Here is a 21,560-nt window from a genome sequence, read left to right on the forward strand (position 1 = left end):
CCTTCTTAGTAGCCATCACCTCCATAAGAAGGGCCAGTGAAATTCAAGCTCTGTCAGTGCAGGATCCTTTCTTTACTGTTCATAAGGATAAACTGGTTTTACACACTCACCCTAGGTTGTCACCTAAGTTAATTTCCAAATTCCATGTTAACCAGTCCATTGAGCTACCGGCCGCCTTCCAGGAACCCATAAGCTCTGCTGAGGTGAAACTCCACACACTAGATGTGAGGGTGGCCCTCTACTATGTAGACAAGACCAGACCGCTAAGAAAGACAGATCAACTGTTCATCTCCATTGCTCCAGGCAGAGAGGGAGATCACATCTCTAAGAATGCCATCTCTAAATGGATAGTCAGATGTATCCAACTGTGCTATTCCCTTTCAGATAAAACACTGCCTTTTACGCCAAGGGCCCACTCTACAAGAGGTACTGGAGCCACTCTGGCTTTCACTGCAAATGTACCCCTTCACAACATTTGCAAAGCAGCTACATGGAGCTCTATTCACACCTTTACTCGGCACTACTGCATTGACACTCATTCCAAGACATATACTCAAGTGGGACAAGCAGTTCTAAGACATTTGTTTGCTCATGACCCTTCTCACTTCCTACCTCCTTCTTCTAACACTGCTCGCTAATCTATGCACAGCATGTGATCTAAGCAGATTCCACAAGCCTCAGAAGGGATACTTTACTCACCGTAATCATATTTCTGATGCTTGTGTCTGCTTAGATTCACATGCGCCCGCCCTTCCTCCCCTCTGAGAGAAGGCACATGGATGCTTGTAGTCTTATCTATCTTATCTGCTTGGATACTCTGTACTCGCGCTACTCCTCATGCTATCTCATGTAGGAAAAAATACAATCTGAGGGTCCTACACACGTGAGGGATCATGGGTACAGTGGACGTCACACTATGTATATATCATGATGCCTACCCCCAGGCATCCGGACCAAGCCCATCAGCCCCGGGAGCAGGCATCTAGACATTTAGTAAAACCTCAGCAGCCCCGGCTAGGGGCTATCTGGGTTCAGTCCTGGTGCCTTAGGCGCCAGGCTCATAGTAGGAATCAGTCCTGGCGCCTAAGGCGCCAGGCTCATAGTCATTACTTACCTCAGGCAGACCATGCTGCAAATGACTCCAATCCAACATGAAGCCTGAAAGGGACTATTTTTCTACAGGGACTATTTTTTACTCGGATGTGGTTCTAGGGACTTCTTACCTGGGACTACTTTTGAGGCTAACCAAAACCACCCCCGACCAGCAACACACGCTTCGCGTTATTCTGCATCCAGCAGCGTAACACTCACCGTGCCTGCAGCCTGCATCCAGTCTTCTGCCACGCCCGCCTCGAATCCGGAGCTCCTAAAACAAAGAGGAAAGAAAGGGACAAGGTTAGAAAACGAACTTATTTCTATTCCACACCTGATTCTGGATCCATCTTGTCTCCGGACCTGTAATGAACATCATTTCTGCACGCGCCGCACCTCCAGCTGCTGCGCCATACTCGCCAGTCTTCACAGCATCCTTTGGGTCGGCGCTGCCTCCATCATTTCTTCGCTGAACTTCGGCACCTAGGAGACAAAAGAAAACCACAAGGTGAGCCGAGGGAACCAACAAGTATAATTCTTAACACCATAGACTTACCTGATTTACTACCGGAGGCATCCTTTTGTGACTCTCCATATTTTCACATGCCGCAACTGTAAAGAGAGACAAAACAACACGTTTTCCTCGTGCAACATTTACTGAACAGCACCGGGTAATACAGACTCTTACCTGAGCGCCACCAGCTGCCACAAGAGCATCTTTTCACAAGCCAGCTGCAAGACCAGAAAGGAAGGGGGGGAACAAGAGTGAACATCGGACATATTGAACTCTATGAACTTAATACTTACTGGTCCTCACCAGGAACCTCAGAGTCAATACTCTCCGGAACTCTCCTGAGCCTTCAAACCAGTGAAGTAACTGGAATCGATGCGCCCCTGAAAATCCACGCAGGATGGAGAGCTCATCTTTCAAGAATATAAGGTGAGATTGCTGTGAGGGCATTTCGGAGGTGATTAGTTGGGGAGGACTGTGGGGGTGCCATCACTTGAATCCACAAGTGGCTAAATCCATCCCTCCATTTGCAGGAGAATATTTCTACGGGTTAAGCAGACAAGATTAGGAGGGCAGATCCAGTCAGTCATTGCTGCACTATGCATCACGTGGGTGGAGACCGCAGCTGTCCGGGTCCGACCGACGCCCCTGTGGGAGCCAGGTGAGCGTAACAGTATAGTAATACTGGCACGCCCTAGTTCGACACCCCTTTTCGAGTTTCGAAAAACAAACTGTAATACTCTGTAGCTTCCACTAGATGTCAGCCTATGCACAGCATGTGAATCTAAGCAGATGCAAGCATCAGAAATATGATTACAGTGAGTAATGTATCATATATAGATAGAAGCACTTTCAACGGGTTTGTAAGTAGTAAATATCTAACTGCAGATGTACAGCAATATACAGATGACATTATTTCTGAACGGGCTTTGTGTTATGGATCTAGTACACACACCTATATTACACATTCAGATTTATAATACTCATACTTCTGATTTAGGTGAACATTACCTAGCTGTCTCAGAAGAGTCATTGGAGATACAGCCTAGGCATTGAACTGCTCACATGATGTTCACCTTTGTGGAAAAGAATGTATACATTCCAAATCAAACCACTAGTCTGAGTAAATCAAAAACAGGCATGCTGCAAAAGTATAGTTACAGGTAAATAACGTTTATAAGCTGCAAGCCAACATACCTTCATCTTAAAATGTATACAAGGAGTACTTTGGTTTATTTTTGTTTCTTAAATAGAACATAACACAATCAAGTCTACACATTGTTTGAAGGTTTCTTTGATGGTGTCACTTTACATGGGGGGTAGATAGTGCTTCCTTTAAGGACAAATGAAATCCTAAATAAGCAGTCTAAATAGAAAAGGTCATGGATGGATACAATTTCTCCTTCGTTAAATCAGTGGCTGAAGAAGCTCATCCGAGTTAATGTATGAGGAACTCTCCCATCCATCTTCCAGACCCACAGATATTTGCTATCTTTTGAGGAGCTACTTAGTGGAGAATGTCATGCACAATCCAACCCTTCAGCATAATGCCATTTGGTGTCTGTGAATCATGTGCAGGATATCTTGGGTCCGCTTTGGGTTGGAACCACTTCGTTTTTGGCACCTTGATTGTCTCCTTTGCAGCTTATGTCAACACAGCTCTGTACTGTTGTGGTGTCTATTCCTGTTTTATTTTATTGTTGGTGCGCTGCTATCTCAGTGGAATTGCAAATCTAAAAATTTCTAGAGGGATTATTCAGATCTAAATGATGCAATTAAATCATGTTATGTATCCACTGTTTAATTGGCTGACCTTCTGTAATGCATTAATATTTTCTTTGTAGGTTAAATGATACAAAACAAATGGATAATAGAAGCCTGTCCCAAAGATCAAGGTCTTGGTCACATGATGGTTATTATTCTGACTTAAGTAAAGAAAGGAACTGTACCTCTGAAAATCACAAAAAGGACAGAACGACAAAATATAAAAAGAAATCTAAAAAGCAGAAGCAATCTAGAAAGAGTAAGCATCTGAAACAAGAAAAACCACCACACCCTAAAGTAAAATTGGCTCACTCTTTACTCCGAAAAACAAAATCTTCCCACAGTAAAGAAAAGAGATCATCTTCTACTTCCTCCTCTTTGTCTTCAAGGTGTTCATCCAAAAGAGGGTTGTCTAAATCGGATCAAGAACAATCTTTTTCTTCTCTTTCAACCAGAAAATCTAGGTCCTATTCAAAGTCCAGGTCAAGGTCTTACTCTAGAGAGCATTCAATATCAAGAACAGCTTCTAAATCTTCATCCAGATCTCAAAGTAAGTTAAAGTCAAGATCACCCTCTAGATCTAGTACAAGATCTAGCTCCAAGTCGAGACATCATAGATCTTCATCAAGATCACCAAAAATTAATTCTACGCATTCAACTGAAAGAAAAACAAAAAAAGACTTGAGACCAATCATTCAACAAAACGATAAACCTGTACTACCACCAGTTCCACAGGAAAACATTTCTTTGATTTCTTTAAGTGACAGTCCTCCACCTTCAAGATGGAAACCAGGTCTAAAGCCCTGGAAGCCATCCTATGAACGAATTCAGGAAATAAAATCCAAGTCATCTAATGCAACGCCTCTTCAAAATAGTTCTGCAGCTTCCCAGAAAAAACTATCTTCCATTCGTCCATACAATAAGTGTCAACAAAGGTCAGACAGTGATCAAAGTGAAAAGAGCTCAGACTATCGGCCAAAGTCAAAGAGTAGATCTTCTAAAAGTCGCTCATACACCAGATCTTATACTAGGTCGAGAAGTCCTACTAGCTCTAGGTCAAGATCTCGCTCTTCTGCCACATCTCGGTCCCAGAACAAATATCTTAGTGTCAATTCTTCTTCATCCTCATCTGACTCTGATAGTAATGTCAGAACTAAAGGCAGGAGGAAAACTGTTGTCCGAAAGAAAAATGTTGCTGCAAAGGAAAGTAGCTCTGAAAGTGTACTTAACGGCCAGTCAACCGTCGATTATAATGAAGCTGGTGATCAGATAAGAAATGTGAGAAAAATTGTGGCCACATTAAATTCTGCAGAAGGAAGCAACAGCCAAAATTTGCAAACTACAACCCATGAGAAATTGGCAAACAGTTCCCCTTTTAAACAGATTAAAAACACAAAAAATGATCAGGTACAACATTTGGCACTTCTCAATTCTAATTCAGGGGAGGTGTCTACGTTGGGAAGTGACCATGAGCCTGACCTTTCTCAAATGCCAATGAAAGTGGAGGAAAAACCTTCTGAAAAGAATACCGATGATGCCAGCCTAAAAAGGCCAGCAGACTCTGGCAGTAAGTTGGAATCTACTACTTTCTCGGATAAAGAAAGCAAACCTCTCCCAGATGATGCTATACCCTCTTCTGGTAAGGAGGAAGGTGAAGCTAGTTCTGACTCGGAGATAGAAAAAAACAATTTGAAAAGTGATTTTAAAACAAGATCAAAATCCACTGAAATTCAGCCCCCAAAAACTTCTGACTCAAAGAATATGCAAGGATCTCTTGATGAGATACCTTGCTTAGTTTCAGAAAATCACAGAGAGAAGTCCAAGAAACATAAGCATCGTTCTGCAAAAAAGAACCTTAAAAAGGCCCGTTTAAAAAAAGCAAAAGAGAAGGCCAAGTTTAAAAAAGACAGAAAAGAAAAATTTGAGAAGCGTAAACCAGCATTTCTCTGGCAGCCTCCATTAGAGTTTGGTGAAGAGGAGGAGGAGGAAGTTGTCATTGAAAAGCCATTTGCCAGGGTTATAAAAAAAGATAAGCACCATCCTTCTGCAAACAGCAAAGCGGAAGGTCTTGGCAAGAACGTTAGAAAATCAACAAGTGATCAATCTGCAGGTCCTTGCATTCCAGGTAAAGAGACTATAAACCCAACCAGCTCCTCAAATACAGTAGCACTAACTGAATCGGCAGAAACAAATTCATTTGTTTTAAGTAAGGGTAGCCAAATGGTTAATCAAGAGGATTCTCAGACAGATGATAACATGGATCTCTGTACTCCTGATCACACCTCGCCAGAGAACAATATGGACCTACCATTTGTAGTAGGTACTACCTCTGGTGCAACCATAGCTGACGGTGACTGTCTTTTACTAACAGAACCTCCCAAAACAAGCTTTTCAAACCATACAAAATGTGAGAATGATGTAGTAAATGTTAAAGCCAACGAGACAGATGGAAAAAGTCATATTTTCTCTCTTTTGACCTGTGGAAACAATCAAAGTCAACCTGAAAAGCAGTCAGTTGCACACAACTTGCCAGTGGACAATAAATGGAAACCTATACAGGGTCCAAGCAGCATGAAGGGAGGCCCTGCTCTCGGCAACTCTGTTGTCAACGCTCAGGCTGAACCAGAAAGTAAACCTCAAGGCGTGAGAATAGAGATAAAGAGTAAAAACAGAGTGAGACCTGGATCCTTGTTTGATGAAGTTCGAAAGACTGCCCGTCTAAATCGGCGACCAAGGAACCAGGAGAGCTCAAGTGAAGAGAGTTCCTTCAGTTCGGTAGATAAAAGCCCATCCAAGAGTCCAAGTAGGTCACATAGTAAAAGCAATTCTCGCTCCTACAGCCATTCGAGAAGTCGCTCTAGAACTTCAAGTTATACTTCCAGGTGAGCAATTGTAATGTTTCTGTAAAGTCTTTTCTTATTGTTTTGTATTTGTTTTTGTTTAAGAAACACAGTATTAAATAATGTTTTTATTTTGAATATTTTTAAGGTGCAGCTAATTGCAAAAGGCTCAAGATGCCAGGGAGGGTAGTGTCAGAAGTGGATGGAATTAGTAAAATACTAACATGAAGACGTAATTGATTTGTTGTATTCAGAGTTTTTGTTTATTGAAATTACACTACATTGCCTTACAATAATGGCTTTAAAGTGCAGGGATAGGGATAGTGCTATGGTTAGGTGATGTTCCATGCTAAGCCTGGAAAAGCTTTACAGATTCTGACTGTAGAAGGGCAGTGCAGATGGAGAGCCGAGGGATGAAGAGAATGGGATAGTTTGTGGACATCCACAGCTAAGCCTCAGAGCGCTTTCCTAATCCAGTTTAGATTGCGAAGTGAAAGGTAGGGTAGGTTGTTGTTGCAAGTGGGTAGGAAGGAGGTAAACTTAGGGCAAAGTTAGACAAAAGATGACATGCACAAACAGAAGTCGACTGTCATTACGCTAAGTACAATGGAAATTCTGGCGAGCCACGCACACCGGTTTGACCTCTTGGCTAAGCGGCCTTTCATCTGAATGCCCTAGCCCCAATGACCCCATGAGGATGTGGATGATGTTTGGTCTGGTGGACCACAAGAATGGCCAATCGCAGCCCTCCTCTGGGGGCATGTGTTGATGCGGCAGCAGTTACAGGTCCTGTGAGGCATGTGGAGTCCTAAAAAAAATGGTGAAGCTAGGCTGCATGATATCTTCAGGGGTCAGGGAAAGCCAGACCAATGGACAAAGGGATGACATGCAGACCAGTGCTTAGGCCGACCACTTGGGCTGTTTCTGTGCCCATTCAAGGGTTCCCTGTTTACTAGTGAGTTTTGTAGCTACAGTTGCAGGTTACACAAAGCAAGTGTTAGGAAAGATTCTTCTTTTTGCTGCTTTCCCTCACCAGACACCTAATTGTTTGCTATTGTTTTCAAACTTTGCTGAATTTTGGAGATATGTGAAGCCATCTTGCTCCAATTACCTTGCTAAGCTCGTCTGTCATGGGTCCACTGATTTCCAATGGTCAACAGTCAAGCTTTTCTTTTTTTTTCTTTCTTTTTTGTCCCTTGCATAGTTTCTTGTATGCGGGGGATACCCCCCCGCGAGCCCCGAACCTGAACATTTCGAAGTAGGAGTGCAGAGGACACCCCCCGCTCACCTGCCTCAGCAGTATTATCGAATTCATTATTTTATACTTATGCCGAATGCGCCAAAACCATATCTATGACCCTCTCGAAACGATTTTTTGGGTTGATAACTTTATAATGTAACTGTTTACTTGGATACCTGTATTTACTGATTTCATTGTACAGCTTTAAGGCTCACATTACCCCTCTTAAGATGAGCCTGGCTGCTCAGTCACAATACAAATGTGTAGTACAGGCCTATATCAAAAGGTGGGTTACCTAATACCAAGAGATACGTCTTGTGTAGTCCCACACCAGTTGAACTGCATCAATTCTTAAATAAGAAGCCTTGAGATTGCACTTTGTAATTTCAGGGGGCCTCTCTCCAACTTTCATACTTCCACATCACAGCCTTTATTTTGGTTAATCGTCTAAGGCTTTATATCCATCAACCATAAATATATTAGAAGAGCTGGGTATGTTTTTTTTTTTTTCTTCTCCCGTATCCATTCCACAGAAAAGCTGTACCACAAAAGACAGAAAAATAAATAACTTTTTTTTTTTTTAATTTGGTTTCAAACCTTTACAAAACACAGTTCAAACGATACATACAAAAAAGAATTGTCATTGATTATGTAAATTACAGTAATTAAGAATCTCTGACACAATCTAAATCAGCTAAAGATGGTTTTCCTACAATTAAAACAATAAAAAAACTGAATAGTAAGGAAAAATAAAATGAAATGGAAGCTACCCAGAAGAATTCCCACGTGGCTGATCCACCCTCAACAGAGAAAGAGCGGGGAAAATCAGGAATAAACAAAACACAATTAATGGAAATTGGGAGACTGAGAAGGACAGAAGACATTCATGTAAGGGAGCAACAAAAATGGATCAAAACACAATGTTAATTCTTTCTAAAACCTGAACCATTGCTATTGTCAAGGCACTGTCGTACCCAGATATCGCTCTGTCCCAGAACATGTCAGGCAAGAGCCTGTCTTTATTCACTCCAAACGGGGCAAACAATGACGACCTTGCTGCCCAGGTACCTTTGCACTCCATTAAAAGATGCTGTAATGTTTGAAAACTGGTCTTGTCGTTGATGATCCCCACCACTGCATCACAAAGATAGCAAGTCAACCTATTTTACCTGTATGTGTGACCGTTAGACCAACAACTCAAAAGAAATTAAATGTTCTTTAAGCCAGCACACATTTTCTCAAACATCTCTTTACTTTAAGAATTTCAATTATTCCAATTGTTAGTTGGAAGCTAAAATCCACAAGAAGAGGGGAATAGGTAGTGTCGCACATGGATGAACACACCAAAGCTTCACAAGATGTCCTCTTCAGTTCGTCTGAGAACCAGGTTTGCAAAGTGATTAGTTTCAGCAGGACCTGGACTGTATCCAGCATAAAAGAACTGAAACAAATTCCAAGACATGTTGTGAAAAGAAGTAAACTAATGGTACACCCTCCCAATCACAGTGTTCCCATTATGATGGTGGCCCGTTGAATCTAGGTCATGAAGAAGAAAAGCTGGGATCCTGATGGGTTATAAAAAGGTCCTATTGATACTGATGGAAATGATGATGTAGCCCAGCACTCTTCATTTCTGTAGTCTGTGAGCTGTTTTTAACAACTCTGCCATGCCTGGTAAAAGGTTTCTCAACTACTGGGTTTTATGCACCAGGTATTATAAATGGGAACATCATTTCTAGCTCTGGGGGAGTGAAGGGTTGAGAGGCCATAACATGGTCCTCATAACAAATCGCAATCATGCCAGTAATGTACACATTTCTGTAGTCCAGCAATTGACATTTATCTCTTTCAAATAGTCATTTAGTTCAATGACTTTGTATGAACGTTTGAAGTCGGGTGTGCATTTTAATATCAGAGAAACTATCAAAGGTTGATGGGTAACATTTACATTGCATTTATTTATGTCTTAACATAGGAGTCCCAAGGTCATTTTAGAAATTGCTGTGCCTGCTTAGGTTTTCTCAAATAAATGTTCCATGTGGCACAAGTTTCTAATGCTGAATAGCTTTATAAAATAACTATTGCTTCATCTCGGATTACCTTTTTATTCTTTTTATGCTGCTTATTTATTTTAACTGATCACCACTAAATGTGCACTATTCTAACAGCATATTAATGAAGCTTAATATTAATGGCTCCTGGCTCACGAGTAGTTCCTGGTCACAGTAAAATTAATGGTACCCAGTAGCTACTTTCAACTCCTGCTCCATGATTCCCAATTTCGATCCCTTTGTCGCTACATCACATACAGTAAGCAAATATAGGAAACTCCCCTTGAGCCTAGGACTTGACACTGATGAATTGTGTGCGTCGAGAACAACATGACTCCTACGGTAAATCACAACCGAAGTTCCATGACCTGCATCAGGGATAGAATATCACTATCTTATGTGTCGATCGTGGGGGCTTATCATTCGGGGAGGACGTATGTTTCTCCAGCATGGGTCTGGCATGGATTCACATGCTCATGAATATTCCCCGTCGTCAGGCTGGGAATCCTCGGTAAAGAAAAAATCAGTATCAGTTTCGTTTCTGATCTGTCTTTCGTAGTAGTAACCAATCACTGATCTCTGCGTCATACTGACCACAGCCAATGGCTGCCCTCTACCTAAGCCCCTCCTCTGGCAGCCATCTTCAGATTTTTACCGCACGTTCAAGTGTTGGGATCCTCGTGCTATTGCTCTCGAGCGTTAGTGCTATTTTTTCACGTTTTTTCTCAAAAACTTCTATTTTTCGGTCAAAAGAGCTTCAAGCTCCACCGTTTCTTCATCCGATCAACGGGGACCCGTGTCGGATTCGTCTATGCCCCTCAAGGGTGAAGATTTCGTCGAGCCACGCTTTTGGAGGACTCCAGAAGTTTCTCAGGCCCATCTCGGACATGGCCCAGGAGAAGGGAAGCTCGACGCCCGGAAAGCTGTTCAGGGTCTGCCCTGGATGCCAGCTTCAGAATGTCTTTAAGGAGGACGAACACTCCCTTTTGTCTTTACTGCCTACATGAGGACAAGACGCACGTGGAGAAGGACTGTGTGTTTTGCGGCAATATGTCGGAGCGGACCATGAAGGACCACCATCAACGTCTCGCCAACTGGCTAGAAGGGAAGAGCCCTTCGGGCGTGAAGAAGAAGTCCGAGCGGCCTTCTAAGACCTTTGAGGACGCCCCGGCGACGGGGGTCCAACACAAGGCCAAGCACCGCGAGTCCGTTGGCACCGGGAGCGCCGAACGGTCGGGCTCTACGGGCGCCAGGCAGGGCGCATCCTCCCCGGCGCCATCAACCACGAGCCAACGCTCTGGTTCGGGTAAGAGGAAGGCTGAGCACCCGGCGAAGCTCCTGGAGAGACCCCGGTCGAGCTCGAAGGCCCCATCGGAGGGGGAGCGAGGCAGTGACCCTCCCCCCAAGGAGAAGGCGGTGAGCGCACCTAGGGTGGTAAAAGCCTTAATCCATCCGGCCAAGGCCTCTATCGAGACAGTCGCGGCGGCCCTGGCTCAGTCTGTGGAGGCTACACCAGTGGTGGCGACCTCGGGGCTCGGAGTCTCCCTGCCATCTTGGGCAAGGTGCAGCGGATGCTGGTTGCGGACGGGGCCAGAGTGAGGTCCATCAAGTCCCTGCTCGGAATGATGTCATCTTGCATTTACCTCATCCGGCTGTGCAGGCTCCGGATGCACCCGTTGCAGGAGTTCCTGGACGCGCGCTGGATCCAGACGACGTGCAGCTTCGATGAGAGGATCACACTCGACGAGAGTTTCCGACGAGCGATCCGGTGGTGGGGCACCCGTGCGCATCTGACGGCGGGCATGGACTTCCAGACCCCCGGCCACCAGGAGACGGTGACCACGGATGCCTCCCTGGAAGGGTGGGAAGCACACTCCGAAAATCTGCACGCGAGAGGCCTTTGGCTCCCGACGGAGAAGTCCCTCCATATCAACGTCCTGGAGCTCCGTGCAGTGTTTTGGGCCCTCAGGTCCTTTCTTCCGTCCCTCAAGGGCAAGGTGGTGAGGATCTTCACCGACAACACCACCACCATGTTCTACATCAGGAAACAGGGCGGAACCAGGTCCCCAGCCCTGTCCATGGAGGCGCAGGATCTGTGGCATTGGGCCGTTGCCCAAGGGATGTTTCTGGTGCCGTTTCATCTGGCAGGGATAAAAAACACCATCGCCGACTCACTCAGCAGGGAGCTGCACTCGTGCCACGAGTGGGAACTACGACAGGATCTAGTGGACCGCCTCTTCCGACAGTGGGGCACACCCCAGATCGATCTGTTTGCGACGGCGACGAACTCCAAGTGCCGGAGGTTCGGCATCAGGTTTCCCCAGCCGAGGAGCATGGGCGATGCTTTCTCGTTCCCCTGGGAGGGCCTGTTTCTATACGCGTTCCCTCCATGCCATTGCTGATCCGGCTCATCAACCAGCTCAAGAGGTCACGGTGCAGGATGATCCCCGTCGCACCTGCGTGGCCGAGGCAGATATGGTTCCCGGACCTTCTGGAATTGTCAGCGTCCCCGTCAATCAAGCTGCCAGTGGACGCGGATCTTCTCTCCAGGGAAGGAGGCGCCATCCTCCATCACGACCCGAAGTCGCTGAGCTTGCAGGCCTGGCTCCTGCAGCGTTAGAGTTTGGAAGATACGACATACCGGCCGACTGCAGAGAGGTTCTTGCAAAGGCCAGGGCGTCCTCAACTCTTAAATGCTACGGACACAAATGGAAGAGGTTCTCTGTCTGGTGCCACGCACAGAAGATTAACCCTCTACGGATTACGGCTCCCCAAGTACTGCCGTACCTACTGACGCTGGCCAAAGCTGGACTGGCGCACGCGTCCATCAAGATTCATCTTGCTGCGATCTCCCGATACACCAGAACCACGGGGCGGTCGTCTTTGTGGTCTCATCGTCTGGTGAAAGAGTTCATGAAGGGACTGTTCAGATCGTCCCCGCCGGTGAAGGCTCCGGCCCTGTCGTGGGAGCTCAACGTGGTGCTGACCAAGCTCATGGGACCTCCGTTCGAGCCTCTGCACTCGGCTCCGTTTAAGTTCTTGTCGTGGAAAACAGTGTTTCTTGTGGCCATCACCTCCGCACGACGGGTGGGAGAGATCCAGGCCCTTTCCTGCAAGGCCCCGTACTTGACTTTTCACGACACGAGGGTAGTGCTCAGGACGCACCCCTCCTTCATGCCCAAGGTGCCGTCGGACTTCCACCTCAACGAACCCTTGGTGTTGCCTGTTTTCTTCCCGTCGCCTTCGTCGCCGGCTGAAAGGACTTTGCACTCGCTGGATGTGGCTAGAGCGCTGAAGTTCTACGTGGACCGCACAAAGTGTTTTCGGAAGACGTCACAACTCTTTGTGAACTTTGGACCTGTCAATCAGGGGAAGGCTCTCTCGAAGGCTTCCATTTCCAGATGGCTCTCCGGCTGTATCATGTACTGTCATCGGTTGGCAAACCGACCGCTGCCTGGCCGTCCGAGAGCCCATTCCACCAGAGCGATCGCAGCTACCACGGCGTTCCTATCTGGTGTGCCCTTGCTGGACATCTGCAGGGCTGCTACGTGGAGGTCGACGCACACCTTCACGAAATTCTACTGCGTCGATCGGGATTCCAGGGAGGAGTCCAGGGTCGGCCAAGCAGTGCTGCGCAACCTGTTCGCCTAAGGTGAGCCTGGTGAGGAGGTAAGAATTGCTTAATGTTGAGTTTGATGTAATGCTTAATGTTGAGCCTTTGCCACCTCCCGTGGTTGTGCGTGTGTGTACTGCTATGTATTCTTTATTCATGAGCATGTGAATCCATGCCAGACCCCATGCTGGAGAAGGAACAAGTTACTTACCTGTAACTGTTGTTCTCCAGCATGGGTCTGGCATGGATTCACATGCGAACCCTCCCGCCTACCCCTCTGCGGCTCTTCACTTGGTCATACTGCCACTTCACGTGCTACCAAATCTGAAGTGCTAGAAATTATGAAACTGTTGTCTAGGTTTTTGAATAGCAATGCTCTTACCAAGAAAACGTTTTATTAAAAAAAATAACTGGACTGAATTTCTTTTATTTGGGATGGGAAAATCCATAGAATAGCTCTGCGATACAATTGCCACGTGGGTGGGCTGCTAGGGCCCTTAATTCAAGACTTAATATTTTTCCTTGTATTAGGATGCATTTCCAAAACCAATCTTGGTGTGTGGGAGTTTGGTAGGTCAACCTATTGTGAACAGGTAAAACAGAGTTTTCCCTAACCTAATCAATGTAAGGTATCAGATCATTAGGGCTTAGTCTCAGGAAGGGTGGGAGAGTGGTCTATGGCTACAATGAGACCACCCAGATCAACGCCAATAATTCTAGTTGGAAGGGTACTTATAAGAATGAACCATGTTTTATTAGAGCTTTTGAAATACACACTAAGCAAGTACAACCCTTAGTCAAATATTGTCACACAATCCCTTATGAAAACATATATATACTGTGACCCTTAAGAAATGTAGAATAACATTTGATTCACTGACCAGTGAAACACAGGTAAGTACTTAGATGCAGTAGAAGTAGAAAGAGCCCTTCAAGATAATCATAGACCAGCTTCCCCTAGCTCTTATGAAGTCCAACCCCAAGATGGTTTAGGACCTTGTCACCAGTTCGAAAGTATACACTTCACAGGTTAGTTCATGAAGAGATTGGCAATGCCAGTGGATATTATTGATAAGAGAAAACAAGTTAAACGTTCAGGAAAGTAAACTCACTCAATCCCAGTCCTTATGCTAGTCCTAGGAAGGGAACCTTGACTGGGCCTCCACCGACCAAAGTCAAGAAAGTGGGTTTTAGGTACATGACTTTATACCCATGTAATCCTATGGAGAACAGCGGGAACAGAAAGTTATGTTAACTCACCCTGCTGCCTCAGATTCCTCCAGAGACCACTACTGGTGTTCAGGAATCCATTGTTCTGGTGCCTCTCTACTCTGGTTGGTCCTGTTGAGGAAGGTCCAGAGGTTGCAGGTGGATGGGTCACTTTCGGACACAGGATTTTGTTTGTCGGTCGTGGTGCTTAGGAATCTGTTTGACAGCTTCCAGTAGAACACCCAAACAAGAAAAGGGTACTGGCTTCTGCAGGGCAGACCACCTCAGGACACCTCCAGGAATTTAAGGAGTGTTGCAACTTGAGTCAATAAGGTCAGGCCCTGACAGGAGATCTTCAATGGATGAACAAAGGAGCAGGCCTAGCACAGCTTTCATTAATCAAGGAGGCTAAAAATGTCAGAGCAGGCGTCTTGTTGCACAAGTTGAAGATCCTCCAAGAATGGCGTCAGAACGGCGATGGCTGGTCATTGCAAGGGCCTGTCGAGGGACACTTCCGAAGGCGAGGTAATTTCGAGCAAGTGTTGAGACTGGTTGTTCCCACTAGTCCAGGAGTCGAAGCACTGACTAGGGCGTTCTTGAGATCAGACAGAGGAGAGGGTGTCTCTGGGACTGCACTGGACTCTATGCTGGTTGGCTTCAGGGTGTCGTCCTTTGGTCGACAGAGGAATGCACTTCTTCATAGAGGTCTTGCTCCAACGATGATCTGTTGAATAGCTGGAGGAGCCCTTATTTCATCCAAGATTTGAGCTTGGAGCATGCCAGAGGCCACCAGTGGTAAGGATCAGTACCATTCAAACAGGCAGTGGCTATCCAATAATGGTTAGCCACTGGCAACATCTGCCCAATAGCAGACATTCAGGCACCAGGGATATGGATTGGGACTAGACCATCTTAGCCCCCTCCTCTGGCCACACAATCACACAAAACACTGCTTAGCCCTGGAAAGCCTCAGCTTTCCCTGGGAAAGGGCATTCCATAAAAGACATTTCTTGACCTAAGAAGGCCAACGAACAATATAACCAAAGTACAAGTGAACAAACTTGTGGCACGGCCATCTTAGTGCGCTAGCCACTTGCGGTAAATGCAGAAGTGAATGAGTAAAATGCATCACAGATGGTTAAAATAATCACACTTCTGCCACCATCTTGTCTTAGGCACATTGTAAAAGTAACGAACAACCCATTCTATAAAAAAGTGTGGTAAATCGCAATCCCCACAAGAGTTAACCATGACTACCTAGCAGCAATGGCGTTGCTGGTCGCTGAAGTGGGACGCCTAGGAGAATGCCAGTAGAGCAGCTCACTCCCCATGGAGGAGCAGCTGGGCGTCCTCCCTGCAGCTTGCCTGTGCTAGAGCACCGGGACGGCAACCTGCTCTGTGCTGCATTATAAAAGCGGAGAGATGCTGTTAGAGGTGTTGCAGGGCCTTGGAGGAAAGGCCTGAGCCTTTTCCTTAGCCGGCACAGGTCCATTATGTTTGGAACACCACAGAGCCTGTGGGAGGACCTTGGTTCAAAAACCCATAGAGGAACATGGGGAAATATAAGGGGTACTTACATTAATGAAATAAAAAACCTGAGCCCCAGGGATAAATCATATTTAAAAGGAGCCCAGGATAAAACCAGAAAAAAAGGACAAGTGAAATCTTAATTGACCTTTCAGAGGTTCAAACTGGCCAATGGAAAGAACCTAGCACGGGAGGACCAGAGTGGAAACACCCTGCCATCAAATCCTGCAGGCAGGGCTTTTCAACCAATCAGCAGCCAGCAGGATTGAGAGGAGTCGGACTATAAATGGGGAGCCAGCTCACTCTGAACTTCTCTGTCAGGCACAGGTTCCCTGTACTTCTCTCCAGATCCTAGTCCATGAAGAGGAGTTTTAGCCTGGAACACTGCCCGTCTGGACGTTGCCTTGGGGAAACCGACTGACTCGGGGGTTGAGGGGGGAGTACGCTTGCAGCACGACCTACGTCTAGAAGGTGGAAGAGCTGACCCGCCGCAGAAGCCTGGGAAGTGGCTGAGGAAACTTACCCACCCAGGAGGAAGGAAAGTACTCCTGCAGTACCACCTAAGCCAAATTAGTGGAAGAGCAGACCTGCCTCAGAAGCCTGGTAGAACAAGCTCAGGATAGAAGCACGACCCTTGAAGAGAAGAGGGGCAACCACAAACCATACAGAGAGAAGAGGAGCAAACTCAAAGATCCCCTGAAGAGGAAAACGGCAAAAATGCAGGTCACCTGAAGACGTGAGGGGCAAAGGCAGAGAAAGAAGATAAACTCCTGAAAGAAAAATTAGCAACACCAAGTCTCCCGAAGAGAAGAGCAAAAAAGAAAAAGGATCACAAAAATCCCAGAGAAAAGGGACTCCAAGTAAAAGGTGAGAATACCCCATGTGGGGTGCAATAGACAGAAGCCGGAGAGACTGACTGGAACCCTTTGAAGTCTGGGGAAGGGCAAAACCCCTGAAAAGACGGGGATAGGGTTAAATGGAAGGAGACCAGATCCCAACAGGAGTTTCGTCACAAAAGACCCATGGATGCGGAAGAGGGTCAGAAGCCAAAGGCTGGGGAACAGAGAAAAACTCAAAACCTCAACAGTAAGTTGGGGCAGCATACCAAACAACCAAGAGAGAGGGTTGACTCACCCAGAAGACTGAGATAAAGAACCAAAGCACATGACCCAGCTGATCCCTTGCCTAAGAGGCCATACACCTGGAAGACAACTACAGGTCACAGTTTCAGTTCTTTGTGTAAGTGGCCCTGTTGGTTATCTAACCAATGAAACCCTAGAGAAGCCCCCTTTGAATTGTTGGATTTTTAAGTTCGGAGAGGATATCAAGTTAGATATTTTACCATCAACACTTTTCACCCAGGGAAAAGGGGCCTTAAGTGTATTTTCCTAATTGCACCATTTGATTTGGCTATTCTAACAACTCACTCTTTAGAAACTTTTTATTCAGTAAACCTTTATTTTAAGTTGATGATTAGTTGTGACCGGGGAGTTTACTTTAGGGATTTTAGTGCTTGGCGAACCTTTTTACTTGATAGGTGAAGTGCACCAGAAGTTTACATAATGTCATTATTTATACGAGGATGCACTTTTAAGTAATTTATGCTTGAACACTTCGCTTTATTCCTCAAACCCTGTTTTTGTCTTACACTTGATGAAGAGTTTTCATGTGAAGACCCAAAGTCCTGACCCTTCCGTTTGCCATTTCGTCACAAAAGATATAAGGATACAAATTATCCTAACTGCACATCATTGAAGTTAATGTGTACAATTCTAACAACACAAGAAATTCACAAAGAGATTCATCTCAGTACTGATAGTATTAGGACTAATCAGTTTCCCCATAAACATGCACAAACAGCCAAGGGAAGTAAAACAGAAGGCTTTGCTTACCTCCCGAAAGCCAGGACAGGGTGGAAAGCGTGTCCCATTTGATGGTATCCAGTCAATATGGCAATTTCTTTTTCTCGAATTGCCAAAATGTCGAACCAAAAGTGCCCAAAAAATGTTTTCGAATTTGTTTTTTATTTTATAGGGTTTAGTTTTCTGTAGTTAGCAAAAAAAAGATGTTTTAAAAAAAAAATATTCCCCCCCCCCCCAAGGTTTTTCTTTAAAAAAGGGCATTCGAATTTTTGTTTTTTTGGCACTTTTGGTTCGACATTTTGGTATTTCGAAATAGTAACTGTCGGAAAAGTCACTATAAACCCCCATTGATGCCCATGGGAGGGAAGCAGCAAAAACTCTTAACTCTAATTTTTGGTGGACTGGCATGAGAGCAGGGGGTGCTCGGTGAAGACATAGCTAATAACGATATTATATTTGTATCGCGCTCGGACACATTTGTTTCAGAGCATCCCTTTGAGGGGTTGTTGCGAGGGGCAATTACTCAGGCACACAGGTATTTCAGGGCTATATGGACTATAACCAGAGTCTCGAATAGGTTGCAAAAGAAACCATGACTAGGACCATGACTAGGTGTTTCCTATTATCGGGTAGATGATATTTTGTCTTCCCTGTTGATCCTGAAAGTACTGAATAGGCGTGCAAGGTGGAAATGGATGAAGGCTGGCTGTGTTAAATGGGAATGAGTCTTTGAAAATGGCAGGAGGTGAGACATTGAGGAATTTGCGGGTAGAATGTGTTAAAACTGGGGAGTACATGTGACATATGTCGAGAGTGTTGTGGTACTACTGGCCATTTAGCCCCATAAATTCAACTTTTGAACGACAGTAGCTGCACAGAATACCTGTGTAGTTATTAGGTAAAAATGAAATGCCCTTAAGTCATCTAATATATAAATCCTAAATACCTCATTTGAGCTACAGAAGCTATACAGAATTCCTGGGTAGTGCTTTATATATAAGTGAAATGTCCCGTTGCCATATTTTATGCAAGACCTCAAACATCACCTTTTACCTCTCGATTCCCACCTCACCATGCAAACGCCTAGAAGCACCTGCCGTTAATAAATTGCTTTCTCTGGTTGTAAGAGGCCAGAAGGGCAGGAATTGTACCATGGCCTACTAAACGTAGAAAGACAAGGGGGTGGGGAGTGCCTTAGAACTTCATGGTTATGTGCATGAAAATAGAAGACTTACAGCAGTGGAAAAGGTCTAGAGTGTAAGAATAGCAGTTAGAAGTGGATTGCAAATTGTATGCATTCGATACAGATAGACATTGGATTTATAATTTTGCCATTACCATTGTTAATTGGCAAAGGCCTATTTTTCAGAGTACATTCATAAACATCTGTTTGAGAATATATTTTAGGCTCCCTGGTCAGAAGAAGCAAGGGCAAAAGTGCTAAAGTGAGAATAATGCAATGCCGTCCAAGCAAGCAGTCCAGAACGCGATCAGCCCAAGGCCATGGCTGGGGTGTAGGCACACTTTGCGTTACGTAGCTTATTAGATAAGTTAATGCAGGCCTGAATCACTGTATACCAGAATAGGTAATGTCCGGTTTTTAAACCATTCGTAGTGTCGCTTGCTTTCGTGTTTTATAAACGTGTTGAACATGGCTGATTGCCCAGGTTAGATCTTATAAACAGCCGGACCAGTGAGTACACCAATAATTAGATAAGATTAAAGTGGAGTGTATAAAAGATGAGTTTCTAATAGAATAAATGACTCAAGACATAATCTACACGTGGCGCAGCCAGATGGGTTGTGTGCGAGATGGAAGCAGGAAGCTGATCATAAGCCATCCAGATATGAAGGCTTATATTTAGTAGAGTTGACTTCAAGTCAGCTCAAATATTGGTTATGCCTTGTTAAAACCGTTTTGAAGCACAGAAGTGCTGCAACGTGCATTAAGCAATATCTTTTTCTATTTTGAAAAGAGACGGGTGCCTGCCATTTTGATTATGCCTTTCGTGAAGTTGAATTATTATTAGGCTGTTTTGAGTGCAGGCCTAGCTTCGAGAAGTAATTGAGTGCTGAGGGGAGCAGATAAACAAGGGGAGGAGGAAGTTGGGCACTTTGTCAGCAAGGGATCTGCAAGCAAACTAGGGGAGTCATTAAGGCCTAGCATGATTGATTGTTTTGTCCTGAAACTGAAGAGAATGCCTTTAGGTTGAGGCTTTTATTTGGGTATATAAACAGGACAAGTTTCAACTTGTTAATGCTACAGGTAAATTGTCTGCTCATGTTGTGTTGAAACAGCTTGTCTCAAGCAGTGTTTTTTTAATGAATGAATGTATGCCAGCAGTCATCTAAAGTAGTGAGATACTTGGCATCACTGTATGCAACATTGTTAATCTGCACCCTTAATAAGGATGAGACAAATAGATTTTAAATTTGCTTGATCTTAGAAGCAACATGCCTGCCATGGACCTAGGGAGGCTGGAACTACAGGTAGTCCCTTTTCCTTTTTCATCAGAGCCATTGGCGCAGAGGGGAAGGGCCAGAACAGCAAGTGTTCTGGGAGCGATGAGGGACAATGCAAACACATTTAAGGGGGGATAGGGGTTGGTGGGGTAGGGTGTGTGGGACACAGAGGATTCACCTGACCACTAGGGACAATGGGAACCTCCCGCTATGAAGAGACTCGGAACATGAGGTATTGCCCACATTTTGAGCTTCCTGATTGGCTGGGAGGCCCCCTGACCTGTGTTCGCCAGGGGCTAATTAGGATTGTTTGGTAGTTCTGAAAGTCATTGCATATTGATTTTTATTGAGAATAAATTAAAGTATTTTGATGTATTATTTTTATGATGGTGATTAAAGAACACACATGAAAAGGATTGGTTAATTCTTAATGTTTTAATAAACAACTTAAAAATATGCACCAATTTGGGGATTCCAAGATGGCGGCCGGCAGAGGAAGACGTACGTGAGCGTCACTCCCCACTGGGCCGCAACAATAAGGAAATACATTGGCTACGTGGTGCAGGGTTTTATCCAACTTCTCCACACTACATCGGGAAAAGGTGGAAGAGATGCACAGAGCGACGGGAGAAAGGCAGCGGCACAAAAAAGTAAGGGAATTACCTCGCCAAAGAGAACATGCCGATATGCGACCACAGGAACTGGTGAAATGCAGCAGGAGGAACGCAGGCGACACCGGAGCAGAGGCACGACAAAGGAATACTTGGTGAGGGACAGGTTCGGCAGGAGGCGGTGCAATAAAGATTACCCCTCCTAGCTGCGCAGGGAGTATTAATTCTATTAAAGACTAGGAGGCGAGCATTATGCTTCAACTTCTTTATTTAGTACCCTTCAGCAGTTTCAACAAACTATATCAATCAATAACAAAGAAATGTCCATATGACTTTTCACTTTTAAAACTACAAATCCCAAAGTCTCTGTAGTCCTTCTCTCTCTCCAGCTCAGCTATGACCACATCCTGTCCCTGAGCTCCTCCTCTCTTTTACATGCTCTGACTGTCCTGTAACCAAACTTCTCGTCCCGCCAACCGAGCAAGGACTTCTTGAACTCCAACATAACAACTTCACGATGGCAGAACTCTCGCCTGCCTTTCTAGGCCATTTCCTCAATTGTTCTTCTGTTCTTCCCCTAGGGAAAACATAAACATAATATCAGGGTGGAATCCAGTTTGTCATCATAGTCTTATACAATCACATATCATATGATTATCAAACATTCGTGGGTGGGATCTAATGCTCGCCTCCTAGTCTTTAATAGAATTAATACTCCCTGCGCAGCTAGCAGGGGTAATCTTTATTCTATAATAAGACTGGAGGCGAGCATTATGC

General features: G+C 45.0%; 1 protein-coding gene across 3 annotated transcripts in view; it reads left to right on the forward strand.

Annotated features, from left to right (window-relative positions):
* Positions 1-21,560, forward strand: part of NKTR (natural killer cell triggering receptor) — a 1,715,190-nt gene that overhangs the window by 1,252,572 nt on the left and 441,058 nt on the right. For all 3 annotated transcript variants that reach the window (XM_069647908.1, XM_069647909.1, XM_069647910.1), the window contains one exon: positions 3,448-6,249. In XM_069647908.1, the coding sequence (XP_069504009.1) occupies positions 3,448-6,249 (2,802 nt within the window). The remainder of the gene's footprint in view (positions 1-3,447; positions 6,250-21,560) is intronic.

The sequence above is a fragment of the Ambystoma mexicanum genome, chromosome 2q, assembly GCF_040938575.1.
Source record: "Ambystoma mexicanum isolate Mex_15411 chromosome 2q, UKY_AmexF1_1, whole genome shotgun sequence".
NCBI classification, from domain to species: Eukaryota; Metazoa; Chordata; class Amphibia; order Caudata; family Ambystomatidae; genus Ambystoma; species Ambystoma mexicanum.